This window comes from Ornithorhynchus anatinus, chromosome 11 (genome assembly GCF_004115215.2).
Source record: "Ornithorhynchus anatinus isolate Pmale09 chromosome 11, mOrnAna1.pri.v4, whole genome shotgun sequence".
Lineage (NCBI taxonomy): Eukaryota > Metazoa > Chordata > Mammalia > Monotremata > Ornithorhynchidae > Ornithorhynchus > Ornithorhynchus anatinus.
The window spans coordinates 36,159,109-36,172,489 of NC_041738.1; the positions used below are offsets into that span (position 1 = coordinate 36,159,109).

At 51.6% G+C, this 13,381-nt stretch overlaps 2 protein-coding genes across 2 annotated transcripts in view; one reads left to right on the forward strand and one right to left on the reverse strand.

Annotated features, from left to right (window-relative positions):
* The window catches only part of COG4 (component of oligomeric golgi complex 4), a 31,079-nt gene extending 22,813 nt beyond the window's left edge, over window positions 1-8,266 (forward strand). Inside the window, exons 12-19 of the mRNA XM_001506569.6 lie at window positions 278-443; window positions 1,390-1,452; window positions 2,943-3,059; window positions 4,798-4,890; window positions 5,675-5,758; window positions 6,426-6,527; window positions 6,795-6,923; window positions 7,118-8,266. Of these exons, the coding sequence (XP_001506619.2) occupies window positions 278-443; window positions 1,390-1,452; window positions 2,943-3,059; window positions 4,798-4,890; window positions 5,675-5,758; window positions 6,426-6,527; window positions 6,795-6,923; window positions 7,118-7,252 (889 nt within the window). The 3' untranslated portion in view covers window positions 7,253-8,266. The remainder of the gene's footprint in view (window positions 1-277; window positions 444-1,389; window positions 1,453-2,942; window positions 3,060-4,797; window positions 4,891-5,674; window positions 5,759-6,425; window positions 6,528-6,794; window positions 6,924-7,117) is intronic.
* Window positions 8,267-9,867: 1,601 nt separating this feature from the next.
* Window positions 9,868-13,381, reverse strand: part of FCSK (fucose kinase) — a 30,802-nt gene continuing 27,288 nt past the window's right edge. Inside the window, exons 21-24 of the mRNA XM_029074484.1 lie at window positions 12,708-12,895; window positions 12,427-12,526; window positions 11,729-11,952; window positions 9,868-11,410 (exon numbers count right to left, since the gene is read on the reverse strand). Of these exons, the coding sequence (XP_028930317.1) occupies window positions 11,315-11,410; window positions 11,729-11,952; window positions 12,427-12,526; window positions 12,708-12,895 (608 nt within the window). The 3' untranslated portion in view covers window positions 9,868-11,314. The remainder of the gene's footprint in view (window positions 11,411-11,728; window positions 11,953-12,426; window positions 12,527-12,707; window positions 12,896-13,381) is intronic.

Sequence of the window (13,381 nt, forward strand, 5' to 3'; positions counted from 1 at the left end):
AATGAGGAAACAGAGGCCCAGAGAGGTTTTGTCACTTTCCCAGCGTCACACGGGAAGCAAGTGACGGAGCCAGGATTAGAACCTAAGTCTTCTGACTGTCAGGCCTGTGCTCTTTCTACTGGGCCAAGGTGCTTCTCAGTTGGGAAACAGGCTCAGTGTCGGGAGCGGGAGGAATTGAGCAAGAGAAGACTTATCTGGTAACTGAACCTGGACACTCTGGGTGGATCCTGTCCAGAGAGTTCCAATCCTAACCTCACTTGCCCTCCCCGAACTTCAGGGAAGTCTTGTGTAACAAACTACGAATGGGCTTCCCGGCCACCACCTTCCAGGACTTCCAGCGGGGGGTCACAAGTGCCGTGAACATCATGCACAGCAGCCTCCAGCAGGGCAAATTTGACACCAAAGGCATCGAGAGCACCGATGAGGCCAAGCTGTCCTTTCTGGTAGGTAACCAGTCCCGCAGGGCTCAGGCTAAAGTAGGGGTCGCTGGGTACGGGGGGAAAGCACCCGTAGTCTAAACCAAAGATTTGACACCTCCTCCCTTCTGTCCGCCCCACAGCCTCTCTGCACACGGGGAGAGGGGAAGACTTCTTTGGACAAATGGCTAGAGCCAGTCCAAGGCCTCCCTCAGTCAGATTCCCAAACTGGTCCCCCGCTCTAGATTGTAAATTCCTTGTGGGCAAGGATTGTCTCAACCAACTCTGCTGTATTGCACTCTCCCAAACGCTTAGCACAGTGCTCTCTGCACACAGTAAATACTTGATAAATTCCACCGACTGATATGTTCTTGAGCAGCATCTGCCCCGATCAGCTGTTTAGCCCTGTGGCTTTCTCCTAGAAAACCACTTGGGGCTTTGCATTGTGCAAGGGAGGTGCTGAGAATGAAGCCATCTTCTTCCCTCCCCTAGAGATTAGCTGCTACATCTGTACCAGGCTGTTGAGCCAGCTCTAAGCACTTGATGGAGAAGCTCCAATATCTCTCAAGGTCACAATACTGTTTACCTAGTACATAGTTTCCCGGGTACTCAGTCCCCTTTGATATTGTGTCCTTGCTCAAATTGGCAACCCGCAAGAGCTCAATCCCCTTTGATATTGTGACCTTGCTCAAATTGGCAACTCTCAAGAGTCTGGGAGGGGGTCAGTAGAGAAACAGAGGGATAGAGGGATATTGTGACTCACCCCAGATCATCCAGCAAGCCAGTGGCTTGTGCTTGATGCTGTTTAGTCTCCTGAAAGCTCCAGGAAAGAGGTGAGCAGCAGCAAGGAGCATTCTTTGAAGCCAGTTTGTGCCGGGGGAGGGAGCGTTTCTCTGCAGACGGAAATCAGGTTAACTGTTCCCAGATGTCTCCCGTTACGTGGGGAGTCATGCTTTTGCTTTTCTATTGCCAGGTAACCTTGAACAATGTGGAGGTCTGCAGTGAAAACATCACCACTCTGAAGAAGACATTGGAGGTATGAGACGGTGGAAATCCATCGTTTTCTCACAGACGCTCTTTTCACGGGGTCCGTGCTCAAGGGCGTTACTAGAGTCCGGTAAAGTCATTTCTGGAGGCGACGGCGCTCTCTGATGGGGAGGAGCTTGCTGGGCCTCTGCAAAGGGGGCATTCGGTAGCGGTAGTATTGATGACCAAGGCTCTGAAAGTGGTCATAAGGGTGAATTTCCTGCCCCAGATTTGACTGACCAGCTTTGTGACTCATGACGCTGCCCTAAATGGGAGGAACCAGTAAGGGCCTAAGTGAAAAGAGCACAGGCCTGGGAGTCAGAGGACCTGCATTCTAATCCTGGCTCTGCCACATGTCTGCTGTGTGAACTTGGCCAAGTCCCTTAACTTCTCTGCGCCTCAGTTACCTCATCTGTCCAAAGGGGATTAAATCTGTGAGCCCCACGTGAGATATGTACTGTGTCCTCCCCGATTAGCTTGTATCTACCCTATTGTTTAGTATAGTGCCTGGCACACAGTAAGCACTGAATGAATACCATTAAAATAAAACTTTTTTAAAAAATAGGCCTCGGGATTTGGGAGGAGATAGATTTGTCTGGGGCCCCAGAGTGAGACAAGCTGGGGAGAATGGGAGCCAGGAGACTTTGAGGGGAAGGGAAAGATAGAGATTCCAAGAGATTCAGGGGCAGAGTTTACATTTGAACATGCTTATTATAAAAGTGACTTAAGCAGACATGTTCTGAGGTTGGGGAGGCAACTCCCAAATGAATTTATAGTTTTAAATGATGGGATTAAGCTAAACTCCCTTGAGGTAAAATCGTTTCTCTCTCGTTCAGATTCTTCTCATTATGGGGTTTTACTCCACTGAAGGAAATGTTCCGATGTGGATTTTAATTTAAATGGCAGAACAGCCAAGTGAGAGGGTAAAAACAAGAAGCCATTAGAATTGGAAAGAAAATAAATAAGGGGCCAGAATTGGTCAGCCCCCTCCCTCTCAGGAGCCCGAGTTATCCAGATCAAACTATTTGCACTCTATCAGTAGCCTGTGAATTGGCATTGTTGAGCCATTTAATGGTAATGTGATGGTTTTTCCACATTCATTTTTCTTCTAAGAAACTCAGAGGACTTTGCATGATCTTAGTACCCCTGGGTAAAAGGATAGGGCAAGGAAGTTTACAAATGGGGAAACTGAAGTCCAGAGAGGGAGAAGTGACCTGCGCAAGCTTCATTGGCCAGAAACAGAACCCAGGCTCCCCAGATCCCATTCACATTCCTTTTTCAGGCAATTACGGTATCTCCCAGAATAACCTGGAGCAGAAGTGGGCAGGGAACGTATCTGCTCATTTTGTTGTACTCTCCCAAGCGCTTAAAACAATGCTGTGTACTTATAAGCACTCAGGAAATACCATTGATTGATTTGCGTTATTTTTTTTGCAAGCCTTGAGTTCATATTCACACAGACTGCATTCTGTAGTCTTAAAGATGTGTCTTCTCCCCTAGAGCGACTGCACGAAACTTTTCAACCAAGGGATTGGCGGGGAGCAGGCCCAAGCCAAGTTTGACAGCTGCCTCTCTGACTTGGCTGCGGTGTCCAACAAGTTCCGTGACCTCCTGCAGGTAAGCTCCTGGCTGTTCTTGGGCCTGCAGGCGCCCCCTCCCAGGCCCAGGTGCTCCCTTGGATACCATCTGTGGTTCTAAGATAAGCTCAGGTTGGGACTGCCGGGCCTTCTGGAAAGTGGCTGTTGGTAATGAGAGGTTGAACACTCTTTCCAGGAGTTCCCCAGCTACCGGGTTCCTTCAGAACTCTCGATTTGATGTCAGTTGTCCCACATTATCTTGTCCTAAAGACGTCCTGTGTGACCACCCCACTTTGAACCCTTTCCTCTTTCGGGTAACAAAACAATTTGGGAGTGAGAATAATAATAATAATAATGTTGGTATTCGTTAAGTGCTTACTATGTGCAGAGCACTGTTCTAAACGCTGGGGTAGATGTCGGGTAATCAGGTTGTCCCATGTGAGGCTCACAGTTAATCCCCATTTTACAGATGAGGTAACTGAGGCACAGAGAAATTAAGTGACTTGCCCACAGTCACACAGCTGTCAAGTGGCAGATCCGGAATTCGAACCCATGACCTCTGACTCCCAAGCCCGGGCTCTTTCCACTGAGCCACACTGCTTCTCTAATGGCTTCTTCAGTAAAGACAGACCTGAAGAATTCATCGAATCTCTCGACTTTCTCCTTTTCCTGCCTGAGAGCACTCTTACCCCGTGATCACCCAGTGGCCCTTAGCTAGCCTCTGACCTCTGGTAAACGGTCTGAAGAATAGTTTATTCTAAGCAGTGACCTCTCTTCTATGGTGCTCTTCAAATTCCTAATTTCCTGTTGGCCCCATACCACTCTTTAGGGAGTTTCCTGTTTTCCTCACTCAGCTGAGCTTTACATTTTTGAAGAGCTGACTTCTTCCCTCTGATGACCGCTTTTACACTGCCACTTAACTGTGCCAGATGGCCTAATTTATTTTTAGTTCTTTAAGATGATATATTAACAGCCTCCGGTTTTCTAGGAGTTACCTGTTTTTTTAGCCTCTTCCCAACTAAGGTCCATAGAGACTGCACACACCACAAGCCAGGAGAGAAAGAAAAAACACGGGGAAACCTGAGGACAAATCTGCCTCTCTGAGCTGGGTAAAGGCAGTTTCTGCTCCTCTTCAGCACTTCTGGAATGCTTCAAGCACCAAAAGCGTATTGTAGCTCTGAAATCCCACAATGAAATGAGAATCAAATGAATAATTCAGCTTGCTATATGACTTTTCTCTTGGACTAATTGGCAAATAGATGCATTACTGCCATCTGGATCCGTTTTTTAAGAGTTGTACCAAATTGTTGGAAGCAGCGTGGCCTAGTGGAAAGACCACAGGCTTGGAAGTCGGGGGACCTGGGTTCTAATCCCAGCTGTGCTGCTTGTCCGCTGTGTGACCTAGGCAAGTTACTTAGCTCCTCTGTGCCTGTTAGCTTATCCTTAAAATGGGGGTTACAGCAGTGAGCCCCCTCTGGGACATGGACTGTTCCAACCTTGTTAACTCTCCCACCACTTGGTACGGTGCCTAGCTCACAGTAAGTACTTAACAAATACCATTTAAAAAAAATCCTACGGCTGGCACCTGAACTTTATCTTGGGTTCCTATAAGATGGACTCATGGCTCCATTTTCGACTCAAAAGTCAGTTGGGGTTTGGACCAGGGAGTGCTTTGACGTGAGAATTGCAGCTGGGGAATCCCCAGGATGGGAAGTGAGCAGGGGGGACCTTCTTCCCTTCATCCATTCGATGAGTTTCTGTCTCGTCCTCTTCTACAGGAAGGGCTGAGCGAGCTAAATAGCACAGCCGTCAAACCACAGGTGAAACCCTGGATCAACGTCTTCCTGTCTGTCTCCCACAACATCGAGGAGGTAAGACCGATGCCAGAGTCCCCGATGTCACCTACCTACCTTTCTGCCCAAAGTCTGTTCTGGATCAGGCACAGGCCTTAGCATGGTGCGACACGGATTCCTGCAGCCCATCACTTGGACAGTCTTTTCGCACCCGCTTCGGCCTCTAGAAGGGACCTCACGGCCTTGTTTCTCACAAGAAAGTCACACCCCTTCCTAACAAGTTATCTGGCTCCACAGGAACTGGAATGAAGATGACAGTTCTGAAGGGAATTCCGGCACTTCTCTGATTCTCCGAGGGTTGAACTTTCTGGTTGCCTTGTCTTTTCCTCTCACAGGGATCTAACCTGCTGGCCGAGCTTGACTTTCCGACGTTCTCAGTCTGGTCCGTTTACTATAATTCCACACTTGTAACACCCTCTTTCCCTGAGCCAGAAACCACTTTGAGCCCTGGGATGCGTAACGTGGCAGGCGTTTAATGATATTTAAGTGGTTAGATATGGGCGTTTATCTTTTTTTTTTTTTTAAAGGAAAGGTGATGGCTGATTTCACAGCCGGCTTAAAGGGGTATCACAAAGGCATTGCTATGGTATTTCCATTGTTCTGGGGCCAAGTGAGTTTTAGGCTGGATAAGTGGGAAAGGGAAGAGTAGAGGGGCGGCAAGTCACTGCAGTTGAGTAGGAGACTTGTTGAATAGGCCGGGAGCTAAGGATCTAACTCCCTGAGGATTTATGGTCCCGGTTACGGGGGGAGTCTGAGTGGAAGAAGAATCCCTCCCCAACCTTGAGTCTTGTTCCATCTTTAGGAAGAATTCAACGACTATGAAGCCAATGACCCCTGGGTGCAGCAGTTCATCTTGAATCTGGAGCAGCAGATGGCCGAGTTCAAGGTGAGTTACCTGGACTCGGAGGACAGATCAATCGATCACAGTCGTATTTACCGCGCACTTACTGTGGGCAGAGCACTCTACTAAGCGCTTGGGAGAGTATAACAGAAGAGTCGGTAGACACGATTCCTGCCCGCGAGGAGCTTACAGTCCATGTAGACCGCTATGGGTTTCCGTCTAGGTTCACACCCCATGGTAGCTGTTGAGTCGTAAGGGTGAAGATTTCTCCATTCTCCCCCATGCAGGGAGTTCTGTTTGGCCAGGAAATTTTCCCCACCGAAAGACCAGTTTTTATGACCCATTAGGACTTTTAGCTAGTCTTGATCCTTGAGAAGAAGCTTGGCATAGTGGAAAGAGCACGGGACTGAGAGGCAGTGGTCCTTGGTTCTAATCCTGGCTGTGTGATCTTGAGCAAGTCACTTCACTTCTCTGAGCCTCAGTTCCCTCATTTGCAAAATGAGGATTCAATACCTGTTCTGCCTCCTAGACTGTGAGCCCCATGTGGGACCTGATCATCTATTGTGTCCACCCCAGCACTTAGTACAGTGCTTGACACATAGTAAGCTTTTAACAAATACCACAATTTATTATTATCATTATTATTATTATTATTATTATTACCATGGCTTTAGTTGGTGTTAAATGAATGCAGCATCTGTTCTCTGTCTAGGCGGGGCTGTCACCTGTCATCTACGACAGCCTCACTGGCCTCATGACCAGCCTCATCGCCATCGAGTTGGAGAAGGTGGTGCTGAAATCCACCTTCAGCAGGGTAAGACCTCACCATGAATTCAGGAACCGTGGTCTTGACCCTGTCTGTGGGGAGGGAGGCAGGGGGAGAGAGGGAGAAATCTAACTCAAGCCCAAACCAAACCATTCACTCAGTCTTACCTGAGCTTGTGCGGGGCGGCCGAGGCGGGTCCACCCCCAAGGGGTTCCCAGATCCGGATGTTGGGGAAGGACTCCCCCCTGCCACTCCTTTCAAAATCCCCTCGGGTCTCTAGAAGGAGGCGACGTGGTGGCTCGCTTTCTCCCACAGCTGGGCGGCTTGCAGTTTGACAAGGAGCTGAGATCCCTCGTCGCCTATCTCACCACAGTGACGACCTGGACCATTCGAGATAAGTTTGCCAGGCTTTCCCAGATGGCAACGATTCTCAACTTGGAAAGGGTGAGTGGAGCCCTGAGAGTTGGGGTGAGAGCAACAGCAGCTCATGTGCCCAACCAGGAAAGACCTAGTTTCAGAAGAAGAGATGGTTCTTTCTCTCTTTCCTGTCCTGGGCGTCCCGGGTTATTCCCCGGCATCCTGCAGGGGCGGGTCCTGCGCTGCCTAAAAACTTCTCTCCCTCATTGTTCCGTCCCCAGGTGACGGAAATCCTAGATTACTGGGGGGCGAACTCGGGCCCACTGACTTGGCGCTTGACTCCGGCTGAGGTGCGCCAGGTGCTGGCCTTGCGCATCGACTTCCGCAGCGAGGACATCAAAAGGCTCCGCTTGTGATGGGCAGAATAACACTTTCTTCCTTGGACTTCCTGGGACCTCTTACTGGCTGTACGGGCAGCTGGCGCCGGATACACTAGGCCTGCTTCCGTACCGGCCAACTTGGCCGAGGCTGTCCTGGCTAGATGAAGAGGCCTGATGGTCTTCACACCTGTCACCAAGACAGTATGGTAGCATGGGAGCCTCTCCATCTTGATCATTTCAGATAGCACAACCCTGCATTTAGCAAGGGATTCACTCCAGCCTTCTGTGGAACAGGTACTGATAGATGGGAAACCTGGGGTGAGCCATGGCTGGCACAACCGGATTGGCATCATTCAGCCTGATTCATCCTCCGTCCCAGATGCCACGGGAAGTGGCTTTGGGGACCAGAGTGCCCTGACTCTTGGGTGATGACGCGGCTTCTTCCGTTCCTCGTTGGAGAGTTTTACTAGAAAGAGAAAAACTAATCTCCCCCAGGTCAGATATTTCTCCTCGTTTTGAGGGCTGTTGGGGTACTTGGGAAATTGCGACGGGTCTCTGGGAAAATGGAGCAGTCAAACCAAGCAAAGAAAGAGTTGTCTCCCACTGTTGGGGGTATAAAAGGCAGTGGTAACACTAAAGATTTAGAAATGAGGACTGCTGCAAAAGTGTTGCAGGGGGAAGAACAAAGGTCTGGGGCCCGGGGAGAGGGGCAAACTGTGCTTATGAGAACCTCCAGAGGCTACTGCTGCCGGACCGAATGTGTTTTTTGAGTGCATGGTGAATTGTGGGGAGGAAATTCACGACTTCCCTAGCCAATCAGTGGTATTTATTGAGCTACTCCTCGCACCTACTCCTGAATGGAAAGCACAATTCCAAGTGTTTGAGAAAGAACCACAGAATCATCCACATGTTCCCTAGCCACAAGGAGCGGACAATCTAATGGGGAAGACAGATAGGTAAAAGTGATTGCAAAGAGTGGGAGCAGGAGGAAGAACATGGATAAGAGAGGTAGTAGGCCAATTAAACATCAATAAATAATTTAATGTACAATTGGAGTCGTGTGTACCTAAATGCTTCAGATGGATATCGAAGTGCTACAGGTAACTGGTCGTGTCGGAAATAAACTGGAGGCGGCCTTCTGAAGGAGGTTCAATTTTTAGGACAGTATGGTGGAGGAATGGGGTTCTGCATCAGGGGAATCGCGTAAGCAAGAGATCAGAGGCGAGAGAATCGAGAGTAGGGTAATGGGTGAATCTGGGAGGAGCTGAGGAAGGGAATAAGCAAGGTAAAGGATTTGGGCTTGATGTGGAGGGAGAGGGAGGCCCAGGGAAGTTTTGAAGTAGAGAGATGTTTCCTGAGCTGAGGTACCAATTTATTTTTGAGGGCAGGGTGGGAAAGGGGTGGAGTTCTTAGCAGGAGGAAGAGGAGTGGGAGGGGGCAGGCATCAACAAACCCATAGACCAGAAAGCCACCATTCTGAGCCCTTTCAGTCCAACTTGAAAACTCTCAAGTCGTAGAACCTTGGGTCAAGCAAGGATGATAATAATGTTGGTATTTGTTTAAGCACTTACTATGTGCGGAGCACTGTTCTAAGCGCTGGGGTAGATACAGCGTAATCAGGTTGTCTCATGTGAGGCTCAGTCTTAATCCTCATTTTACAGATGAGGGAACTGACGCACGGAGAAGTGACTTGCCCACAGTCACACAGCTGACAAGTGGCAGAGCTGGGATTCGAACCCATGACCTCTGACTCCCAAACCCGTGCTCTTTCCACGGAGCCACGCTGCTTTGAAAGTCCAGCTCAAACATCCGTGGGGGGCTATCGTCTTGATTCCCCTAGGCCACTGGATCCCCGTGGTAGTGAACAACTTGTCAGGAAGATGATGTGGACTATTGAGTAGAGTATGGATTGATAGTGAGAGAGGCTGGGAGACCAAGTGGCCTAATAGACCACAGTCCTGGGAGTCAGAAGGACCTAGGTTCTAATCCAGACTCTGCCACTTGTCTGCTGTGTGACCTTGGGCAAGTCACTCAACATCTCTGTGCCTCATCTGTAAAATGGAGATTAATATTGTGAGCCCCTTGTATCCAACTCGATTAGCTCGTACCTGCCCCAGTGCTTAGGAGGCAGATACGACAGTCTGTGATACATCGAGAACTTGAACCAAGGAGGGGGGCTTTTTATGTGGGGAGGAAGGGGCGGATCCAGGACAGTTGTAGAGAAAGAATTGGCAGGGTCGGGCAGTTGATTGGTTCAATATGAGAACTGAAAAACAAGGAGGAGGTGAGAATGACGACATGACTGGGTTTTTGGGACGGGGAGGTCGGTGGTGGTGTCAACAGATGGAAACGTTAGGAGAAGGGGAAGGTTTAGGAGGGAACATGAGAAGTTCAGTTTTAGACACGTTGAGTTTGAGTTGCCAGCAAGAATCCAACTCGAGGTGGAGGCGAGACTGGTGGGAGAGACTTCGGGAATCATCCGCGAAGCGGCTGCTGATGCTCTGTCCCGAAGGGGCTGAAATGGCTACCGGGTCAAAGCGTCTACTTCTGCCCCCCCCCCCCCCCCCCAGGAACAACACTGGAGCAGTAACTTCCCTGCATCCCGGGATACCATCCAGTGGACAAAGAAAAAGAGCTTCAAGTGGCCCAACTTCTAAAAGGAATTGGATTTTATTTGGAAGAAATCACAGCCCTGAGAAAGATGGGGAGAGCGGCAGTGTCTGGCAGCTGTCCCTTCTAAAACCCTCGAGGATTTTAGCACAGATTCTGCCGTCAGCTGGAGTCGGAAGCTGCCGACCAGCTCTCTGGCTTATCAATCAGTCAACGGAGAGCACTGTAGTAAGTGTTAACAGAAGAAGTCCCCGCCCGTGCCGAGCTTACAGTCTAGAGGATCTTCAGTGACTCAGTGCCGAGTGGTCATCAGTTCTTCCTTGTCCAAGCCAGAGAACGGGACCATTTTCCTAAAAGGTGCCAGTTCTGCAGGAGCCCTTGGCCACGAGCTTCTTGTTGCCGTTCCACCAATATGGGAGAGGGAGGACACTGGAAAGAGTACTCCCTGTCTGCTGTGAATGGCGAGAAGAGTCAGCAGAAAAAGCCACGAGTAGGTCGGGGAGGCCTGGTGTCCGTCACGTTACCCGAAGCGGGGCCTAGCCGACCGTGAGAGTCTGTAACAGTATATTCGATTCAGCACCAAGGCAAAGTGGCCAAGTCAACTGCAACTGGGGGGAACATTTTAAAAGCAGGGTTTTGTAAACCACCTTTCCGTGGAGAAAAGGTAGTTGCTTTATAAAAGAGTAAATGGACGTGAGGTGCTGAGGTAAATTGGGCCTTGTGCTGCTAAACCCCAAGGAAATCCCGGCTTTCTCACAATAAATCAGTTTCTCAGGCACCAGACGACTTTTGGAAATGGGGTGGCGGTCGCGGGGCAGAAGGGAGATGTCTTGGAAGGAAAATTCTTTCCCAGCCGAGATTAGGAACTAGTCAAGGATTTACCCAAATCCGCAGCCATTCTCTCCCACAGTGGTTTGTAGGGACTAATCAGATCCCTCAACTGGCCTAGGAAAACTGGGCTCGTAGGCAGTTCCCTGACAACTGAGAAACTCCGAGCTGTTGCGGGGAGCTGGGATTTACAACCGGTTTGGGGTGTCTCGAGGGTGACGCTGACTGTCCTGGGCCTGCAAGTGAAGGACAGAGGGGTCAGGGCTAGGGCATGGCAGAGCAACTCCTCCGTTAGAAGGCCCTGGTACCCTAGTAGGTGGCCAACCTCCTCCCTGAGCCTTGCCCTCGGGACCCCTCGGAAAGCCAACTAGAGAGAAAGAGGGTGGTGGCCATCTAACTCCGGCTACTCCAATACGGTTGGCTTCAGGGTTTAAGGACACAGTTCTCAAACGTGGGCCAACCCTTGGGCCCTCGGGGTGCTTCCCCTCCCTCCGGGAGGGCAGCCTCTTGTCTCGTGGCCTGGAGTGCAGAGATGGGAAGTGGTCGGTGAATGTCTTTGGAATGCTCGATGTGTCTGAGCCCAGCCCCTCTGAAGACGCGCTGGCTCGTCCCTTGCTGTGTCTTGGACCGGACCCGGCCGGAGGAGGGCCCAGGAGGCCATCAGGTTGAGGCCCGGGACAGCTCGCTCTCCGGCAGCTGAATGCACAAGCCCCGAGTGTCCACCTCCACCAGGTGAATGCTGTAATTTCCCAAACCCTACAAAGGAAGAAGAGATTCCGGGTCAGAGAGGGCATCCGACGTCAGCTCCAGGAGGCGGGCGTGAACTGGGCAGCGCGAGTCCGTTGGGTGTCTGCCCTTGGTGCCGGGGAGGAGCGTTACACTTCCCGACCCGGTATTTCCGCCCTTGGTGCCGGGGAGGAGCGTTACACTTCCCGACCCGGTATCTGTTCTCCTGTCCCGGGAAAGAGCCAGTGAAGAAGGGGAAAGGGACTCCAGGGAAAGGAAGTGAATGTAAATTCTTCTCAAACCAACCAGCCCCCAAAAGGCCCACAAGGAGCCAAAGTCCACCTGTACCTCTGTCTCGGCCAGCAGTCGCTCCAGGGTCTCTCTCTGCCGTGGCGCTTTGGTCAGGATGTAGAGAAAGCCTCCGCCCCCAGCCCCGGCCAGGCTCTGCCCGAAGACGTGGGGCCTCAGGACATCCATCATGCGCCGAACGGCCAGCGGCTCACAGCCGGGGGCCATGAGCTTCTTCTGCTCCCAGTAGCGGTTCAGACACTCACCCAGAAGAGGCAGGCTACCTGCGAGGAGGGGGAGAGGTGGAGGTGGGCGGCTCGCTGCTCAGCACAGGCTCCCCCAGCCAAGCAGCCCACCGTGCATCGCAAAATCGCTGCTGAGCCATCCCACGAGACCAGCAGCTGCACTACTCTGCGCAGTTTCCTGAGGCGGAGGGAAGGGAGGCAAGATGAGGCAAGGCCCAGCCGGAAGTTCATCTCCATTGGCCCCGGCTTTCTCCGATGGCTCTTTCTGAGACATCAGGGGCAGAGAGATGCCAGAGCTGCATTCTACAACTTGGTTCTACAACTTGGCTCCGCACCCTCGCCCATCCTCACCTACCGCTGACCTACGGTTGCCTCAGTTGCCGGGTACCCCGGCGGGGATGTCTCCTGATCTGACCCCAGGCCCTCAACACATGCCTTCAGCACAATGCCCGTCCCAACTCTGGGTGATATTATTCCTGAGGACACTTCCCGTTCATCCCCTACCAAGCTTACCTTGGCGAAAGGCGCAGGCACAGTCCTCAGCATTGCTCACCAGGGCGTGGGCATTCTGCACCACAGTGGGCAGACGGGCATACCAGTTTCTGAGCACATCCTGTAGTGAAGGAGAGAACAAGACCTCAGTCCCGCCCAGAGAAGAGACTCTTCACCGGGGAGGAAATCGTCGGCAAGGGGAAAAGGCCGGAGAAGCACGGTCTCAGTTATGTGATCGATGGGGCTAGGACAAGGCTTGGGTGGCCCTCCCTTGCCCCGGAGGGGGAAGGGAGGCCGCTCACCTGCAGGAGGTTGCGAGCCAGCCGGGTCTTGCCCGTATAGACCAGAAGCAGGTGGTCGTTGAGCGTCTGGATGAAGCCGGTGGGCACCTTGATCTCCTCCACCTCCACCTTCAGCGGCAGCTGGGCCCGTGAGCGCCCAATCTTGATGCCCGGCACCAGGCCGCCCACCTGGTCTTGCCAGCCCCCACCTGCAATTGCCAAGCTTTATCACTGATCCAGCTTTGCCCATTCTCCCGCTCCCCAAACTCACCCTGAAAAGGTCTCTTCCCTGGCAGGGCTGAGCCCGCTCTGGGAAGGATGGCATTTCGAGCCTTGGGACGATGCCCCAGCCGACAGGGCCCGGGGACGTCTAGAGATGGGAAATGTCTTTCCTGAGGGGATTAGCCAATGCTGGGTCTGGAACCCAGGTGTCCCGATCTAGAGCAGGACAACCCCTCTCTACTTTGCCCAGGCTCTCTGTGTCCCCCTGTTGCCCTGCCATACTCGACGCTTCCGATCAAGGGATTCTGAACCAACGATCAAGGAAGCACGAGACGGAACAGACAAGAAAAATAAGGAGTGACACCAGGCGGGGGCAATAATGAGATTTTTCCAGTTGAAAACAGCCACCTCAGTGGGTCTAGTTTCGGTAGTCACACACACATTACCCAGTAGCCTATCTAGCTGCCGCTTTG